Genomic DNA, 16,947 nt, shown 5'->3' on the forward strand with positions numbered 1-16,947 from the left:
GTTTCTCGCGTTTCCCTCGCGAGCCAGAGGAGCAAGGTGCGTGAAGCAAGAGGAAAGAGACAACCTGCCACCTAGTTTCGGTCCGCTGAGCTGCCAGCGCCCGCGCGCCCGCCGTCTGTCGTCTGTCGTTATGCTGGGATGGATGGATGAAAGGAAATGATCGCACCATCAGATCATCAGAGCGTGTGTGTGTGTGTGCGCGCGGACGCGTGTGTTCCGCGACTGGTGGTCGCGTGTTGCGCACCACCTTTCATGCGGAGGGGGCGCGTTGTTTTTTTGGCGTGGCGTGCACCGGGGCGGAACTGTGAAAGCGAAACGCTCGTAACTAACGACGCCCGAATGTGTTGATAAGTAAAATTAGCTTTTAAATCTTCAAACCGCTCCCGGAGCCGATGGTGGTGGTGGCAGTTGGTTCGGTGTTTGGGACAAGACTAAATCAGAACCGCCGAAGCGGAAAAACGGAAAAGTGTTCGGCGCAGCATAGAAAACACTAACGCCATTTGAGCGTAAGATGAGAGAAGGAGATGGGGAAGGGAAAGGGAGTTTGGTGAGGGAAATTTGCGTCTTAATGGGTGTCTAATTTTGAAATCCAAAACCATGACACTCGAGTGCAAACCCCGGAGCGCACTCGAATGGACGATCGTCGCACGGGAAGGGCGCATCGATTGCGCGGCGGCTAGCGTTTTAGCTTTCGCAACAGCAGCAGCCCCACTGTAGGCGAACTAATTTTCCGCCCGTTGAAAAAACCACCCCTTTTCCCCCGTTTTGCCACATCTTCTTCCCCTTCGCCTCCTCAGCTCGGTGACTAATTGTGTGCAGTTGGAAACAAATTTGCTGGAACTGCTGTGCTGAAAATGTGCGGAATAGAAACTGCATCCCATGATGATGCTAATGAAAATGGCAGCGTGGTAGAGGGTGCCATCTTTCTTGCGAGCTGCCACGCGGGGCAAGACTGGGTACGACTGGGTGGCCGGCAAAGGGAGTTTAATTAAAAAGCAATAACGAACGCCATAAATCACCGATCGTGTCGTTGATAAATCGAGTGAGCACGTTTCTTTCCCCCGCCGCGATGCAGGTTAATGTGTCGTGTAGATTTGGTGTGTTTTTTAAGGACGATTGGGGGGGAAAAAACACCCGAACAAGGTGACACGATCGTTCACTCGTGATCGTCGGTGCGCAAATCTGTTTTAATGTACTTTTACACCGATATGGTCCAGTGCGTGTAGCGTTCCGTCAAGGATGCAAAGGCCAAATAGGTTGAGTTTGGTGAAATGTTGATCGGAGAGGGAGGGATCGTCATGTTTAATGTTAATTTAAAAAGGAAAGATTAGAAAAATCGGACAGTCAGGTACAATTTAATTGAGTTTCCGTACGAGTAGGTTGGCATTAAAAATGGTCATAAATCAATCAGGAAGCTTTCTTGATTTTAAGAACAAATTTCAGTCACGAATTACTTACGGTCTCGGATTACTTCAGGTTCAGAGTAGAATAAATGTCGATTTCATCGTTATCGCAAGAGTTCAATTGATTGAAGTAATGTTCAATTAATGCTCAACTTAGGCACACAAATTGAAAAGAAACATTAAATATACTTTGAAAGGTTTTTTCCCATTTTTTTTTCTATCGATAGCATAGTATATTTGAACGTCTCTTTAAAAATACTTAAATTTATAATAAAAATCATAAAATGTAAAATAAAAAAAGAATCTTACAGTCTGTTTAAAACTTTTACAGTTTTATGACGCTATATTACTCAAAAATTTCACATTTTACACAACATCATAATTTACTGCAAAATTATTTACACAACTCAGAAAAAAGGACAGTTTTCCAATCCAAGCTTCCTCGCCAGGGGGGGGGGGGGGGGGGGGGGTAGGCCTCCGCATCCTTAACTCCATTTTTGTTCCACACGCAAAGAAGGCGTTTCGTGCTGCAGTGTACTCACCGGACGCAAAAGGCGTGGCCTACTGCGCTCCCCGCTGTCGATGTGTGCGTAAATTTCTTCCATTTTCTTTCCGTTCCGTTCCGTGCGCGGTCGGCCCGCCGTTAGGCCCTACTACTACTATTCTGCGCACCCTTCTCCCTTCCCTAGCCCGATTTCCCACGCAAAATCAACGCGAATCACGAACAATTTTAGTTTTAATCCATCTTTTACGGACGTCGGTCGGTCGGTTGGACGGTCGGTCGGTGCCAACCTTTGCCGTACTTGTGTGTGGAGCGTTCGCCGTTCGCGGGCCTTTTTGTAGCTACGAAATGCGGCACGTGTGTTTGTGCTCATTGTTTCACTGCGTGAACTGTCAACCGCTTAGCGATTAGTTTGGTGCTTTGCAGTGGCGTTTTTGTGTGAACCGTTCCAACAAATAACCCATATTGGTCGAAGAGTTGTGTTTATTTAGGACTAACCATGAGCGCCCAGTTGCGGTGCAGTTCGTAAACAACGGCTTTGTAGCTGGAAATGGAAATTTCATGTGAGAAAAACTGGTGAATGTTTGTTGTGAAAAAAGGGCTGTAATAATCTACTCATAAAACTACTGTCATGAAGTGCAGCAAAAAGTGTCCTGAGAGCAAAAGAAACCTCAAAAAGTATTAAAATAAAGTGTTAAAGTGCTAATTACACTGGGTGAGATGAAAAAATACCCTACAATGCTAGTGTAACAACCCCAAAACCGCAAAAAAGGGAATAGGGAGTTACACTAAACGCAAAAAAAAGAGGAAATAAATTTACGCCAACAAACTGCAACAAACGGCGACCACCATGACGGATTTGATCGATTTGCGCATGCATCAGCACATTGCGCACGAAATCTACCGCCAGCAAATGTTGCAACGGATACCAGGTAAGAAAAAGAACACAAAAAAAAACAGGAAGAAATAAGAAACAAAAAAAGGGTCCCGAGATGCTGCCAATTAGGACGCATTCGTGGTGCGGTTTCCCCTCCCCCTTGCCTGCCCGACATCCCGAGAAGCCCAGGGGGAAAATTAAGTCGAAAAACAGTCCTGACCCAACCAAAACCAACACCAAACCCAAACAGTTGTCAGCTTCTGAGCTCTCGGGGGAAAATTGAACCGATGGGAATGCACCTCAACACACGCACGCACGCACACACACGATATGGCTGACGGGCTGATCGAGTGCGTCGAGCTGCTTGACAGATGCGTTCGACTGACAAATGATGGCCGCCTCCCCGCTGCGGTCGAAAGGATGCCCGAAAACTGCATCCTCTCTGGCCCGCTGCAAAACGCATCATTATGAGATTCCGATCCATTCAACAGAACCATCAACGAACGATCAACCACACGGGTGGGAACGGGGGAAGAGGGAAGATGGGGGAAAACAGTTGGAAAATTTGTTCGATTCCCCTTCGTAACAAGCGGGCCCGCAACGGCATCGTGCGCCTAACGGCTGTGTTTGTTTTAGAAAATTAGTCCCACCGAAACCACCGAACCTCGACCAATCTGTTGCCTCGGGCCCGAGTGAGCATGTTCTGATGATGTTTGATGATGGTGATGAAACCGGGCGAGTCCTTTTTTTTTTTCGAGGTATTTCTATAAGGATCGTAAGCAGTCCCTTCTTTGTTTCTAAAATTGACAAAATGATTAATGATATCGATCGAGGAAGCAGAGAAAGACCGTGTCCAGTCCGTGTGGTGCGTGTGGGTGATGCGGGGTAAGCTAGCAGATATCGGAGGTGTATGCATCTCCCACTGGAGAAAGGTATAATTAATTCCACAGGAAGACAATTCGTCAATTTTTCCTGTCCCGAACGGTACGGCAGGATCAGGTTGATCGATCTAGACGTCACCGTTAACGTCACACCGTTTGCACGATCAAGGACTGGGAAAGGACGATCGAGTGGGCAGTTGATGCGGGTACGATCGAGTGGCGCTAACCAGGAATGTCCCAAGTGGAAGACTTTTATTTTTGGTGAAAATAATAAATCATACATCAAGATCATAATCGGAGGCAAAATGCTAACATACCTGGGCAAAAGTGTCAGACAAGAAATGAGGGTTAAGGATGCACTTTACAGCCCGTTTCACTGCAGGAATGGTTCAGCAAAAAGAGACACAACAAGTGTTAGGCTATATTTTGTGGAATAGAAAGTGTACAAATGTTGAAACCGGAGTTCATTTGGAGAGTTTAATGCATAATTTTGAGTGTTTTTAAAATTAAAACAGCAATCTGTTGAATTATAAGATCATCCGTTATAAATTAGTTAAAATAGATCCAATTCGTAAAACGATTAATAACATTTAATAAAGCGCTAGATGATCGCTACAGAACCAGCTATTCCACTATAAACAGCCACAGCAAAGCCGTTGCAACATAAACTATGCTAAAAACATCTTAAAAGTGCATCATATTCCTACCAAGGAAACACTAAATCATATACCTTCCCCGTATGTGCGATAATCTTCAACCCGGGAGGTCTAGATATGCAAACGAGCCGGATGGCAAGTTGTGATAAGAAAACAAGATGCCACACATGACTTCAATACTGTAGGATGAGAAAACAAGCCACACACACACAGGTCACATAAATTAACAACACATCACTGTGCAATCCATCGACACGTTTAATCATTTTAAGCGCTGCAATCACTCACCGACCCCATGCATCGCCGTCGGCTTCACGTTGCATGTGGACCCCCCCCCCCCCCCGCACCCAAGCACGTTTGTCTACGGATGCGTGACGATTGCGCCTCCGCATTACTTGCCACGTAGCCTACTCGGTAAATGTTTACTATATGCCAGATAACAGATGTCACACAATTGTTTCCCTTTTACGCTCGCTCGCCTGTTCTAACACCCGGAGATGGGCCGCCCAAGAAAGGGTTCATTCATTAGGTGCTCCGCGTTCGTCGTCTAATTTTCGTTTCGGGTTGCCGTACGACAGTTTGTTTAGCGCGACAGAAAGTACCATAAAGCAATTTTAGCACCTCGTGGAATAGGGTTTTTTTTTAATACACAGGCCTAGCGGAAACTTCCCTCTTCCCGCTGCCCTTTCACCTCAACACTCATTGCAGCAAGACACTATAAGCTCGCCATTAAAATGGCGCCCTCGGTGTGCAAGCGGTGCCACGCTCGTCCATGTCGTGACATCGGACCTCCGGATGTGGATCATAAGCGTCGTAAACTTCGGGGACCACCGTCGTCGATCGCAACAACCACGATGTTGCGCGATGGATGATGATGATGAGCGGCTTTCGCGAAATGGGCTTTTCCCTGTGGTCGTTTGGTGGACTAAAAAGAAACAAAAAAAAAAGGTGGACAAAACATAGAAAAATACCCATTCATAACGAAACGCGTGCGTGCGTGCGTGCGCGCTCGGGCCATGCAGGGCACGTACTTCTTTAACTCGTGTCCGATTTCAATCATAGCTAAATTAACAAGCTAAATAGGAAACGTGCCAGGCAGAGAGCTGAGTAGCTTGGGAATTTAGAATGGGTTGGTTTGTTTGTATTTCTTTGTCGATTCAAAAAGAAGAGAAATGACATTGCCTAAAGCGTATTGTTACAAAATAAGACAAAAAGTAGATCACCAATGAATAGGATGTCTTTATGTTTAAAATGAGGCTCTTAACGTAGCTTATTTATATAAGTTATAGCATTTCATTTCAGCACAATTTAACAATATTGAAATGTTGATTTTCTAATTTCAAAACCATCATCAACCAAATTTCCAATAGCATCATTATGGTCTAGCGAGTTTTTAGCACCAACCTGCCCTAATGTGTAATGCTTCAATTTCCAACTCCAAAGCATTCATTCCAACACAATCTTGTGCAAAAAAGAAAAAGAAAAGAGTTTGAATAAGCGAATGAAACGAAACTCAGCAGCCAAGAGACGAACCCACAAACAACCCGTACGAACGCTTTGGGACGCGTGATGTTAAACAAAGAGAAAAACAAACGATGATCTTAATCATCTTCGCCTGCCGCTCATGATGCTGGGCCCTTCCCTCCCTTGCCGGGTTGGGAGCGTGTTGAAAGAATTATTCCTTTCTCCCTTCCAAACCCTCAAACCCGTGCAATACAAACACATACACACATACGATCGCGCTTGGTCGGAGCATTGGGGCTCGTCCCGCTTCTTTTGCGGGTGCCGTGGATGGAGGTGGAGGTTGAATGATGCTGAAGATACTGCTCGTGGTGGTGTGGTGGAGACTTTGATACCGAGACCCCAAAGCCGGTGTCTGCGGTGTGCTGACCCGCTACGAAGGATGCAGCGTAGAAAGAACTGCCCCACGAAACTACTGCCTCGAACGGACAGCGGGAGCGAGACGGCGATAGATACAAACGGGCGAAAACCGCGAGATGCGATCCAAGACGGCGGTGTGGAATGTGGATATGAATGTTTCCCTTTTTTTTGTTTTTTTGAAAAATCGGCGGCGCCAAAGCCTCACGACTTGTGTAACGAGAACGAATTAATGATATAATTTTTTTTGTCTTTCTCCTTTCGTCTTCTGGGGTTGTTTCCTCTTGCTTCTCTGGACACTGCCGCTGGGACACTTGCCACACTCGGTCTCGGCGATCGGCGTGAGACGAATCTTCGTTGCTCTCTTCTCTTTCTCCCTTAAATCCATCACTCTCTCCTTCTCTTTCTCCACTAAAACACACACACGCACACACACCAGCACACACAGCTCCTCGTTCCTCTCGAAATAAATGACTATGAAATTTCCATTTTCACGGCTCATAATCCCTTTTCGGGGGCGCACAAACGACGGCGCAAGAAACATGCGAACCAAAGAGAAAAAAAGACACACAGAAACACACACAGGGCCACCACAGTCTTGGGTGAGTTGAAACAAAAGAGCGCGAACAAGAGAGGGCGCGACGGCAGGCAGGAGGAAAGGGAGCTGACGTTTCGAGAAATAAACATCTAACGAACCTCATCTTGACAGGGCACTGACAAACTGGTTGAGCTTCTCAATTTTCTTCCCTCCCTTTCCCTTGCTGTCTAGCCCTTTTTCCCCCAGGCCCTGGGCGACGGTGGTCCAGCAACGAACCTTCGATCCCGCATCGCCTGCTTAGATCGGTAGGAGAGTTTGACCTCCTCTCCTTGGCCGATGTTTCACTCGTCGCATTTCTTCCGCCAGTGCCGTGAGAAGGCAGAAAATCATTGCAATCCTCGAAAGCTTTACCATGAACGCAGCAGCAGCAGCACCAAATACACACACAAACACACGCGCGCGCCGTGAGAGATCCTAGAGAGCTAATCGAATTGGGCTAATTATGTTTATTTAATGTTCTTCCCCATTTCTACTACACATTTCTCTTCCACCGTCACCTCGCTGGGACGGGATAACGAAGCGGAATTAATTTCGCTTCCGGTGCGGGGGGTTGGCGCGCTCGCGCGAAGAAGACACCGCACCGGAATAGGACATTAGAAACCGTTGTCATTGTACTGGAAGCTGGCGGAAGCTACGGGAGTTTTCTCTCACCTCATCTCTTTTTCTTACTGTTGCTGTTTCAGATCCGTTCCCAACGATGCTGCCGGTTCCGGTGCCACCGATGCATGCGATGGCGCTGCCGCCCCGCTACTCGCTGCCCGGCGTCGAGCTGAAGCTGCAAAACAAGGAGCTGTGGCGAGAGTTTCACAAGATCGGCACCGAGATGATCATCACCAAAAGTGGACGGTAAGTGGTTTGGTACTAGTAGCTGAATCAGTTTGAATGTTCTGTACAGCTGGGTGAGCTGGGGATGAAGCAAAGGAGATTGTTTGGAATTTTGGTTCGCAATACCACATAGAATTTGGGAAGTACATAGGAAATGTGCATAGAACTAGTGCCTAGCTGACTTCAACAAGATCGGATGTGGATTGTTTCCCATGTAAGAACTGTCCTGTCTGTTGTAAAGGCTTGGCATTCGGATATGTTATAGACTTCGTTCAGCAAGTCAATACGTCTCAGATGAAGATATTGACATCCATCAACCTGAAACTTATATTTTACTATTCAAATTCTAAATAACTTGGACATAGTACCTTCAAGATCTTGTTAAGTTCTGCTCTTCCATCTTTCGCCGAATCAATGCAAAAATTCGATATGATGCGAATGGAAAAGTTTCAGGATCTTCATCAATTAAGTTTGCAAAGTCGCAACAAATGGTAATTTTACAATAACAAATAACAAATTTCAATAACATTCCTATAGAAATTGGAATACGCTTCTAATATGGAGATCATCAAGGAGCTGCCAACAGAGTTAGTTCCAAACACATCAGTATAAGTCAATGGGCTGAAGCTATATGAAATTATGGAATATATGGAAATATTTCTATCTTAATTCAATTAATGCAATTAATCATCAAATAAACCATGTAAAATATGTAGGTTATTGTGTCCACTCTCAACCCACAATGGTTCAAAAGTACCCAAGATGAAATTTTCGCATGTACAACTACAGCATAGCATCAACCAACACAACTCTCCACACGTTTGTGTCCAAGGTCCTTACGGCGTCTAGCAAAAATATCCCCCGGCCCAGCAAAAACAACCACCAGGGAGGGCAAAGACACACAAAACCCCGACGGCACGGCACGATGGTCCCAGACCCTTCGGGCTGCTCAATTGGCATGTAAACGCTGTTGTTTTACTCCGCTCCGGATGTGGTTCTGGCGCCATCTGTGTTTGTACTGTATCCTTCCTGCACACCGCTTTCAAGATTCTCGCTCTCTCGCTCTCTTTCTCTCTCGCTTTCTCTCTCTGTCTTCTTGCCAGTTTTGCGTGGTTAACGGGCTGGTTATTTGGCTGGCTGGCTGGCTGGCGCCCCGAAGCATTTGTTTGTTCCGGAATCGTGTGCTGTCTCCAGTGACTTGAGGAGCCGTTTTTTCATCTTTGCACGTCCACGTTGGTTCTAAGCTCACGAGCTGGACGGAGACGGATGTTAAAAGTCGTCGAGCACAACAACAACACAAGTCAACCAAAGCAACAAGTACAACAAGCACAAGCTTTTCGTCTCACGTTTTTGTGTTTGCAAAGGATGCCCGGGTACGTCCGTGGGGCCGTTTGTTTTTGTTTTCGTTTCTCAGCGTCGAAATGGACGCACGGTGCAAACCTGCGCCGCCGTTTGCGTACCCTCTCCGAGTACCGGCGGAGACAGTGTTTGTTTGTCAACGTTTAAGCGTTTTTAGAAAAGTCAAAACGTGCTATATGTTAATGGTAAATGGTGCACAACCGCAGGGAATGGTGCGACAGCACTGGCTAGTGCCTTTCCTGAAGTATCTGCAAACGTTGAGAATCCTTGAAGCATAACAACAACCGAAAAAAACCCCAAAAAATGGTCACCGTAAAGAGCGAATGAATGTTTATGAAAATTAAGCACTCGTAAAATCATAACAAAGTCCTTCAAACTAGACGCTTTTTGCTGTGGGTGCCAAAGCCAATCCATTCCCATGATTTGCATGAAGCAAAATAGTGCAAGGTGTCGGACAAAGTCTTAAGATAAGCGCAAGCGCTCAAGGACTTTAACAATCTGCTCAATGCTTTCAAATAAACGGGTTGTGTTTTAAACACATGGCTGACCAAAGCACCAAAATTCCCAACCACCCGACAGGCCCACAAAACAAAGCTTTTACGAGCCACATTTGTGCATAGAAATAGGGAGAAAGATGCGAAGAAAATAAGGGTAGCCCATATCATCGCTCCATTCCTCTTAATAATATCCAGCCATCGATAGGCCCCGATCACAGCTCAGGGTGAGTGCTGCAGTGATCCGAGATTATAATTACTCTCACTCTCTCGCTCTCGCTCGCCCCTCTCAAACCTTTAACCATTGAAACCTCCGAAACATCGGCTACGGCCTGGTGCGCGGAACGAAGTAAGCCACTAATCAAAATCCACCCCGCTCTCCAGCCGAAATGGTATAGAGTAATCCCTTACCAAATAACGCTCGATCCTCGCTCCTTGTGTTTCGCGCTGTGGCGTCCGCAAGATCCGTGTGATGAGATTATTTATATCCTGAAAACCTATAATTAGTGGGAAGAAATCTTTTACCCCCCCTCTGCGCTCGCTATAATGCCCTAACATTCAATATTGTGATAGTGCTCGGCAGTGGGTCCAATGTTAAAACAAAACACATGCACCCTAAAACAAGGGAGCTCTCATTTATATGTAACCCTCCCGGGTCTAACAAGCCTGTCCCGTTGGCCGTTGGCGCCTTAAAGCTTCCGCCGAATCCCACAGGAGAAATCTTTCCTATTACAAATTGATGGCTTTAGGACATCGATGTTAGCCACTTGCACCACGCACATCACGAACGCACGCTCAGCGACAAGTGTAAAGTTTATCACACATTATTGCCTGCCCGGTTCGATAGCGATCGCACCGAGGGCAGGGCGTTACTTTCGCGGCGTTCGGAATCCCGGGAAGCTACAAGCCCAGCGACAAGACGCGCGTACGTCCCTACCAGATTGAAATGAGAGAAATGAAACCACTTGACGCAGCGACATCGGCTGCGCCCGGAGGCGGCAGACCCTGGCGGACCCGCGTTGCCTGGGAAAATATGACGGCCCCGCCGTCCGTCTGGGCGCTGCTCTGGGTCAGCATGTGGTCCTGGCGCCCGAATATTTTACACGTAACGTAAACTAGAACAGCCAGCACGGCCAGACGGTATTCGGACGACGTTCTAAGCCCCTTTTTTTGTAAGGGCGTCTCGGGACCGCGCAGACAGCGCCAACAACGATCGTGTCGTGTCGTGTGATGGACACGGGTTCTGCTCTGCTCTGTAAAGCAGAAACTGACACTTGCGTTTGCATTCGGGCCTTCGGTGTGCGTGGTTTGTGTGTGTGTCTACCGTTAAGATGACAATTTAAACAATTGACAAGTGACGCGAATGTGTAAAGGATGTTCCCTAATCGCACCGCAACAGTGCTTGTCACACACCCGAGGCGAAGGAAAAAAGGGAACATCACCGTATCCGTAACCGGGGACATGAAATGGTACGATCGCCCCCGTCCTGGCAGGATCTTGATATTGGTTTGGGAAATGGGATGTTCGGTTTTTTCGCTTCACTTCTCCTTGTAAACTAAAAAAAAAACACGATAAACGAAGCTCAACTGAGCTGATCAAGATCAAGCAAGCAAAACGGGTCGAGGAGCGATCGTTCGAAGGTGACAGCTTTCGGGACAAACAGCTGACAGTGCTGTACAAGTGGGTGTCAGTTAAAAGCTGTGAATGATCGCAACCGAAACGTGTGGAACTAACCCAGTCAGGTTGTTTGAAGGAAGCCAAAGCGACAAGTGCCCAGAACAGTTGCTGTGGCTTTTATTTATCGATGCAAAGTGTTATGTTTTGGGTAATTTTCCTTCCATTTCTAACGGGTTTTTGAACCCCATCTTCAAACAGAACTAGGTCCTGTAACTGCTTTTTCGAAGCAATATTTATTGCCTTCCTAAAATAAACAAGTGGCTTGTGGTTGGGGCGGAAGAATCATTCCCATTATGACTGCCTAACCGCTTCTAGAAAGCTAGCTAATCATTATCCGTAAAATCGTTCTAGCCGCTCGTACTATTATTGGATAATTGTACCCAAGCATCCACTATCGTGATTTACGATCTCACCCATTTAATGAGTGCGGTGACGCGGTGTATAATAAAGTGGTGTTTTTACAGCTTCTACTGCATTCGCTATCGCTTTGGGCCGTGCGTGTCGACCGATCATAACAATAACGCCCTCCCGTGGGCTTGACGGCTAACCGGCACGGTACGGCACATTCGCGGACGGGTGCGCGCGATGTATTTGCAATCCGATTCGTGCTGGCGTGCAATTTATCAATCCATCAATCCCGGGTTTCAATTTACCGCGCTGCGAGTATGAATAAATTATTGCACTTACGCGATAGCTCCAAGGGAATAGAACGGCTTCCGAAGTGTAATAAGCTTCCACTTCCTCGACCGCTCGCAATCAACGGCGCTCGTTTATGAGTGATTATTAATTTGATAGAGTCAACATAAATTAAAAACAAGCTTCTCATAGCTTCTTTCCTTCTGCTTCCTCTGTGGTTCTGTGGGGGAAAGAAACATTTCTACAAATAGTGCGAAAGCGATCAAACACTAATCAGCGTGCCACAACCGATCAGTGAGAACAAGCAAAACAACAACCTTCCTTTGAAGACAATTCAAGCAGACAGTATTACCAAAGCAAAGGCACAAATCAACACAATAGTCAGCTTACAAAATGTTCTAACAATTCCTCACGATCAAGACCGATCCCGTACCTGACACGTAAATGTGTATAATCAAGCGACGAACGCAAATAAACTCGCGCGCGCGCGTGATAAATGTGGCGCATGGCGAGACGCATTTTTCACGTAATAAAATTATACGCACCAAAACCCACCCGAAATTTGTTCACTCCACAGTGGCGTATCCCCGCATTATCCCCGCTCGAGCGCTTGACAGTTACGCTAAGGGCATGGCACGGAGCTCGGCGCCGGGCAATAAATTCACTCCCGCACTCCCTGGCTTGCAAGGGAAAGCCTCGCCAACCCCTACCGGAAACCGTTAGCGTTTGGGACGAATAGTGAAGAGGAGAAGCTGCTGCTGCAGCAACCCACTTCGATCACGGATCGTGTCCCGCGTGGATCGAATTGAACCATCCTGCTGGTGGCGCCCGTTCTAAAACCGTTTGCTATGGTTTTATGTTTTGTTTCTCACAGACGCAGGGCCGCAACTAGAGTGAAGCTGCCTACTAGATTTGATTTATGTTGCGACCAGTGCGAGAACAGCAGAAGAAGAATAAAACGGAGCGAAAAAAAAATGCGCCCAAATCATCCCGGGGCAGGAGACCACCTGATGATGTGTAACAAAACAAAGAGGGGAAAATTTGAATTGAAAAAATGATCCTCCACCCCCTTCGATCACGATGGGGATCACTTCCAAGCTCTCTGGAAAAAAGGAAGAAAAAAAAACGGAGGCCAACATGGGGTTGAGATGGGTTTCGCTCCTTCCCATTCGTGAGCTAATGAGCTAGTGTGGCAAACGGGAGAGCCATACAGAAAACAATCACACACACACACACACACACACACACACACACACACACACACACACACACGTATGGTCACACATAAAAACGTATAAAACATAACCTGCTGGTGTGACTCCCGCTGCTGCCGCCGGTCGCCACGGCGGATAACGAGCAACGGGTGTTTGGCTTGGAGCTTGGAGCTCGGTCCGTGAATGAAGCTGCCCCTGATCGTGCCGGCATGGTGTCCCAAAGAAGGGAAGCAGCGGATTGCACCCCCAGGGAGTTGGGGGAGGGACGCAAAAAACGATAAATATCAATGAAGCTCGAAAGAAAGAAAGGAAAGGAGAAGAAATATAAAATGTTATTACCATGTTGGCGCCTCCCGGACGCAGCCGAGCGTTGCAGAAACGACCCACTGGAGGGACACACTGGGCGCCCTCAGACCTTCATCTCTCGCCATCCCCCCTGTTTCACGCTTTTCCCATCCCATGCCCCGCAGCAATGGTGGAATGTGTTTTTAATTTTTCAATTTTCAGAATTACCCGCTTCTCTTCCCCGTGCCAGCGTTGCGTTCTGCCACCAAGAAGGCAGTTTCTCGCTTGTGCGCCCGTTCAGCTCTTTCCCGCACCAAACCATCATCGAAAGCCGCTGTTTTGGTTCTTTTTGGAGGGGGTCGGGGGGGGGGGGGGGTTCGATTTCGTTTCCCTCTTGCGTCTTGTTGGCGCATAATCACGCGTACCTCAACACACTTGCATAATTATGTGGCCTAAAATAATAGTTGATTGTCAAAAAGCGAAACAACACAGCAAACCCCTTCTTGGCAGAGGATCACATGCACACACACACACACGAGATCATTGTGAAGGTGGAGGCTGAAGGACGCACCCCATCAAGAACGTGTTGATGTGTGTGTGTGTGTGTGGTTGTGATGACGATGCTGCTGTTGATGATGATGATGATGACGGGCGCCCTTGTTTTCCTCCGGCCATGTCCATGTCCATAATCACCGACACCATCGCCGTCCCATTCCCCACCACCAAACACGCTTCCTACGGCGCGCAGGAAAATCATTCAAAAAACCCACAAATGTTGGATCACACCAACAAAAAAAAAACATACGAACCCAACTAGCTTGTTAGTGATCATCGAGAAAATTTTTACGCACTCGTAACAAGGCATCACACACACGTGCAAACACACACACACGGCGCGAGAACTGTAAAACAAAATATCCAATAATTTCGCCCCTTGATTTGCCTCGATCAGCAAGAGCTGGTTGTTAAAGGGTTGGTTGGCTCTGCATGGTTTTGGTTTGGCTCACTTCCCCTGTCGCCTCTCTCCTCCTCCTCCTCCTGCTCCTCCTCCTCCTTCTCCTCATCTTCCCCAGCACCTCCTGCAACAGCGATCTTGGGTGATTTGCGTTCGTTAAAGAATGCTTCGCTTGGCGTCCGTTTGGGTGTTTTGATTTTGTTTGATTTTCCCTGACACCTCAATCGGCTCCAAACCTCCGCCCACCTCTACCCCTTTGCCGGATAATAGGTGGCTGATTTTCCTTTGCCCTCACTTGTGGGTCAGCTTTACTCGCCGGGAGAGAGAGAGAGAGAGAGAGAGGGGGCGGCAGTTAACTTTAATACCCGCTCGTTCGATTGATTGAATTGATTGTTCTTACGGCCTCGGTCCGGCTGACAGCGGCTGCCCTCGTTCATTGGGCACCTACGCAATTCAAATGACGAGAGAGAGATAGAGAGAAAGAGAGAGAGGGGGTAAAGGCAGGAGAGAAGTCGTCGAGATGCCCTTGTCTGTGTGGCTTATTCGAGGTGATCGTTTGTTTACGCTGTTTGCGCATTTCACCCACCCCCTTTCGTCGGGGAGCAATCGTCGGCGAGTGTGTGGGGTTGCACCCTTGAGGTTGAGCCGGAATCGGGGGTACTATCAGCACCTGGGCTGGGAAAGGAATTTGGAGGGGTTTTAAGAGCGGGTAGGCAGAGAAGCTCCCAAAAGTAAACAGACAATTATTTACTTCTAACCAAATCATCACCGGTAATTGTAATTCGAATGTGTTGATTGTATGTAATTTTCCACACTTGCTAATGAGAAGCAATTACATCTTCGAAATAATGTGCAGGAGAGAAAATAAGGCACCCAGACGCCTCGCTCGCTTGGGCCCGACGCTGGCAGAATCGAACATTCCTGCTAGAAATGGGGGATGATGAGCCACCGGGGGCTGGCTGTAATGTGCAGTCGTTATTGTTTGAAATCGTTTTTAATGCTGTTGTGTGTGATTGTTTGGTTCGTTTCGTAGCCCAAAATCGGTACGGACCGTGATCTGTATCAATTGTTTGTACTGTTGGCCTTTGTGGCGAGCGTTATTTGTATAACGATCTGCTCCTGTCTAAAGCGATTCGGGATGGAAACACATGTTGATCTCTTCCCTTAAGCTAGTTAAGGGGGAATCACCAGCCACCAATAGTTCACTTTTCATTACTTCTAACATCGATCTCATCAATGGTTTCTGACCGACTTAAACCATTGGCGGCTGTAAAAAGAAACACCTAACGGGTGTGCACCGAGACGCAACCGTTCGCTTGCCAAGCTGCCCGGCTAGCTCCCCAATTAGCAAACGCACATTCCAAACCACCAGCTGGCTCGAACGTACAGAAACGCACCTTTAAAGGCTTGACGTGGCGTCTTGCGCGAGGAACGCGAGACCAACGGGCGATCGCTCTGGGCCACCCCGTTTTGCCATTGAAGGAAAGTTCCAACCGGCTAGAAAAGAAGCGCCCAACAACAAAAAAAAGCTGTCTAGCACACTGATTGATTTTATATTGTATCGCTAATTTGCTGCACAACGCGTACACACGTACCAAACCGATGCATAATTCATACGATCGCGCCCGCGCGCGCGCGTCCAATCTCGTTCGATCGCGATTGAAAAAGAGCTGACGATCATCACCTCGCCATCATTGCAGGGCCTGACATATTAACTTGCCACTCACTGCCGCTGCTGTGAGTGAGTGAGCTGATAGTGGGGTTCTGTTCCACTTGCTGCAGTGTCCTGAGCGCTATGGAGCTAAAAAACAGGGTTGCTTCAATTGTTTCATTTTTTGTTTCAGGTGGTACGTGCAAGGGACACTGTTTGTGTGTGAGCACACCACTGTGAAGGCGACTACTGTTCGATGTGTGGACCTTACAAGGAGATGTATTTTTTTTTGCTGCACTTGGTGTATTGCGTGCAAATGGATAACAGCAACAGCAAAAAATCATCTCCTGTAGGTCGAGTTCGAGTATCGTGACGTGGACGTGATGGACGTTCCCGGGCTGCTGCAAAAACATCACCACGGCTGGGAATGTGTGGGGATGATTTTATGTGCTGCTCATAAATTGTACACACCGCACTGCTGGTGTGCTGAAAGCTGTTCCACTTAATCAGGCAGCAGCGCCGATTGCGACGAGTTGGGAAAAGCTTGTCCGTTTTTGCTTCCTGTTGTTTTGCTTGCTCCTCACTGTGATCATGAAGTGATCTCGTCTAGTTTTATTTATTACCTTAATTTTTTCCAGTAAGTTACTACCAACTTTGAGCCGTTTTTTGCGCTTTTCTTGGAGAGATGGCTTGGAGAAAGGCTATAAGAAAACATCGATTAGATTTGAGAAGGAATTCTAGTTGTTGTCGTAATTCATTACTCATCCAATTGGAATCAATAGCTCTATACTTTACGAAACAATTTCTAGTATAATTCTATCATCTGCACTTGTTTCGTAGTTCGATCTTATGCTGGCAGTGTAATTGCCAACCTAAAGAACTTAGAGGAAATCATGTTATTGACATGATAATTTCTTGAAAAAAATAGAAAAATATTTTAATATATTTCAATTTTGCTTGATCAAGGATTGATAAGGGAATGATAGGTTATCAATAATTTCGGTTCTGAAATGTTATGTGTACTCTTGCCTGGATTGGTATTACAGTTCAAAAGGT

General features: G+C 47.0%; 1 protein-coding gene across 1 annotated transcript in view; it reads left to right on the plus strand.

Annotated features, from left to right (window-relative positions):
- The first annotated feature begins 2,075 nt into the window (after positions 1-2,075).
- LOC121594053 (T-box transcription factor TBX6-like) overlaps positions 2,076-16,947 on the plus strand; it is a 20,639-nt gene continuing 5,767 nt past the window's right edge. Inside the window, exons 1-2 of the mRNA XM_041916931.1 lie at positions 2,076-2,837; positions 7,479-7,641. Of these exons, the coding sequence (XP_041772865.1) occupies positions 2,756-2,837; positions 7,479-7,641 (245 nt within the window). The 5' untranslated portion in view covers positions 2,076-2,755. The remainder of the gene's footprint in view (positions 2,838-7,478; positions 7,642-16,947) is intronic.

The sequence above is a fragment of the Anopheles merus genome, chromosome 2L (genome assembly GCF_017562075.2).
Source record: "Anopheles merus strain MAF chromosome 2L, AmerM5.1, whole genome shotgun sequence".
In the NCBI taxonomy this organism is placed as follows: domain Eukaryota; kingdom Metazoa; phylum Arthropoda; class Insecta; order Diptera; family Culicidae; genus Anopheles; species Anopheles merus.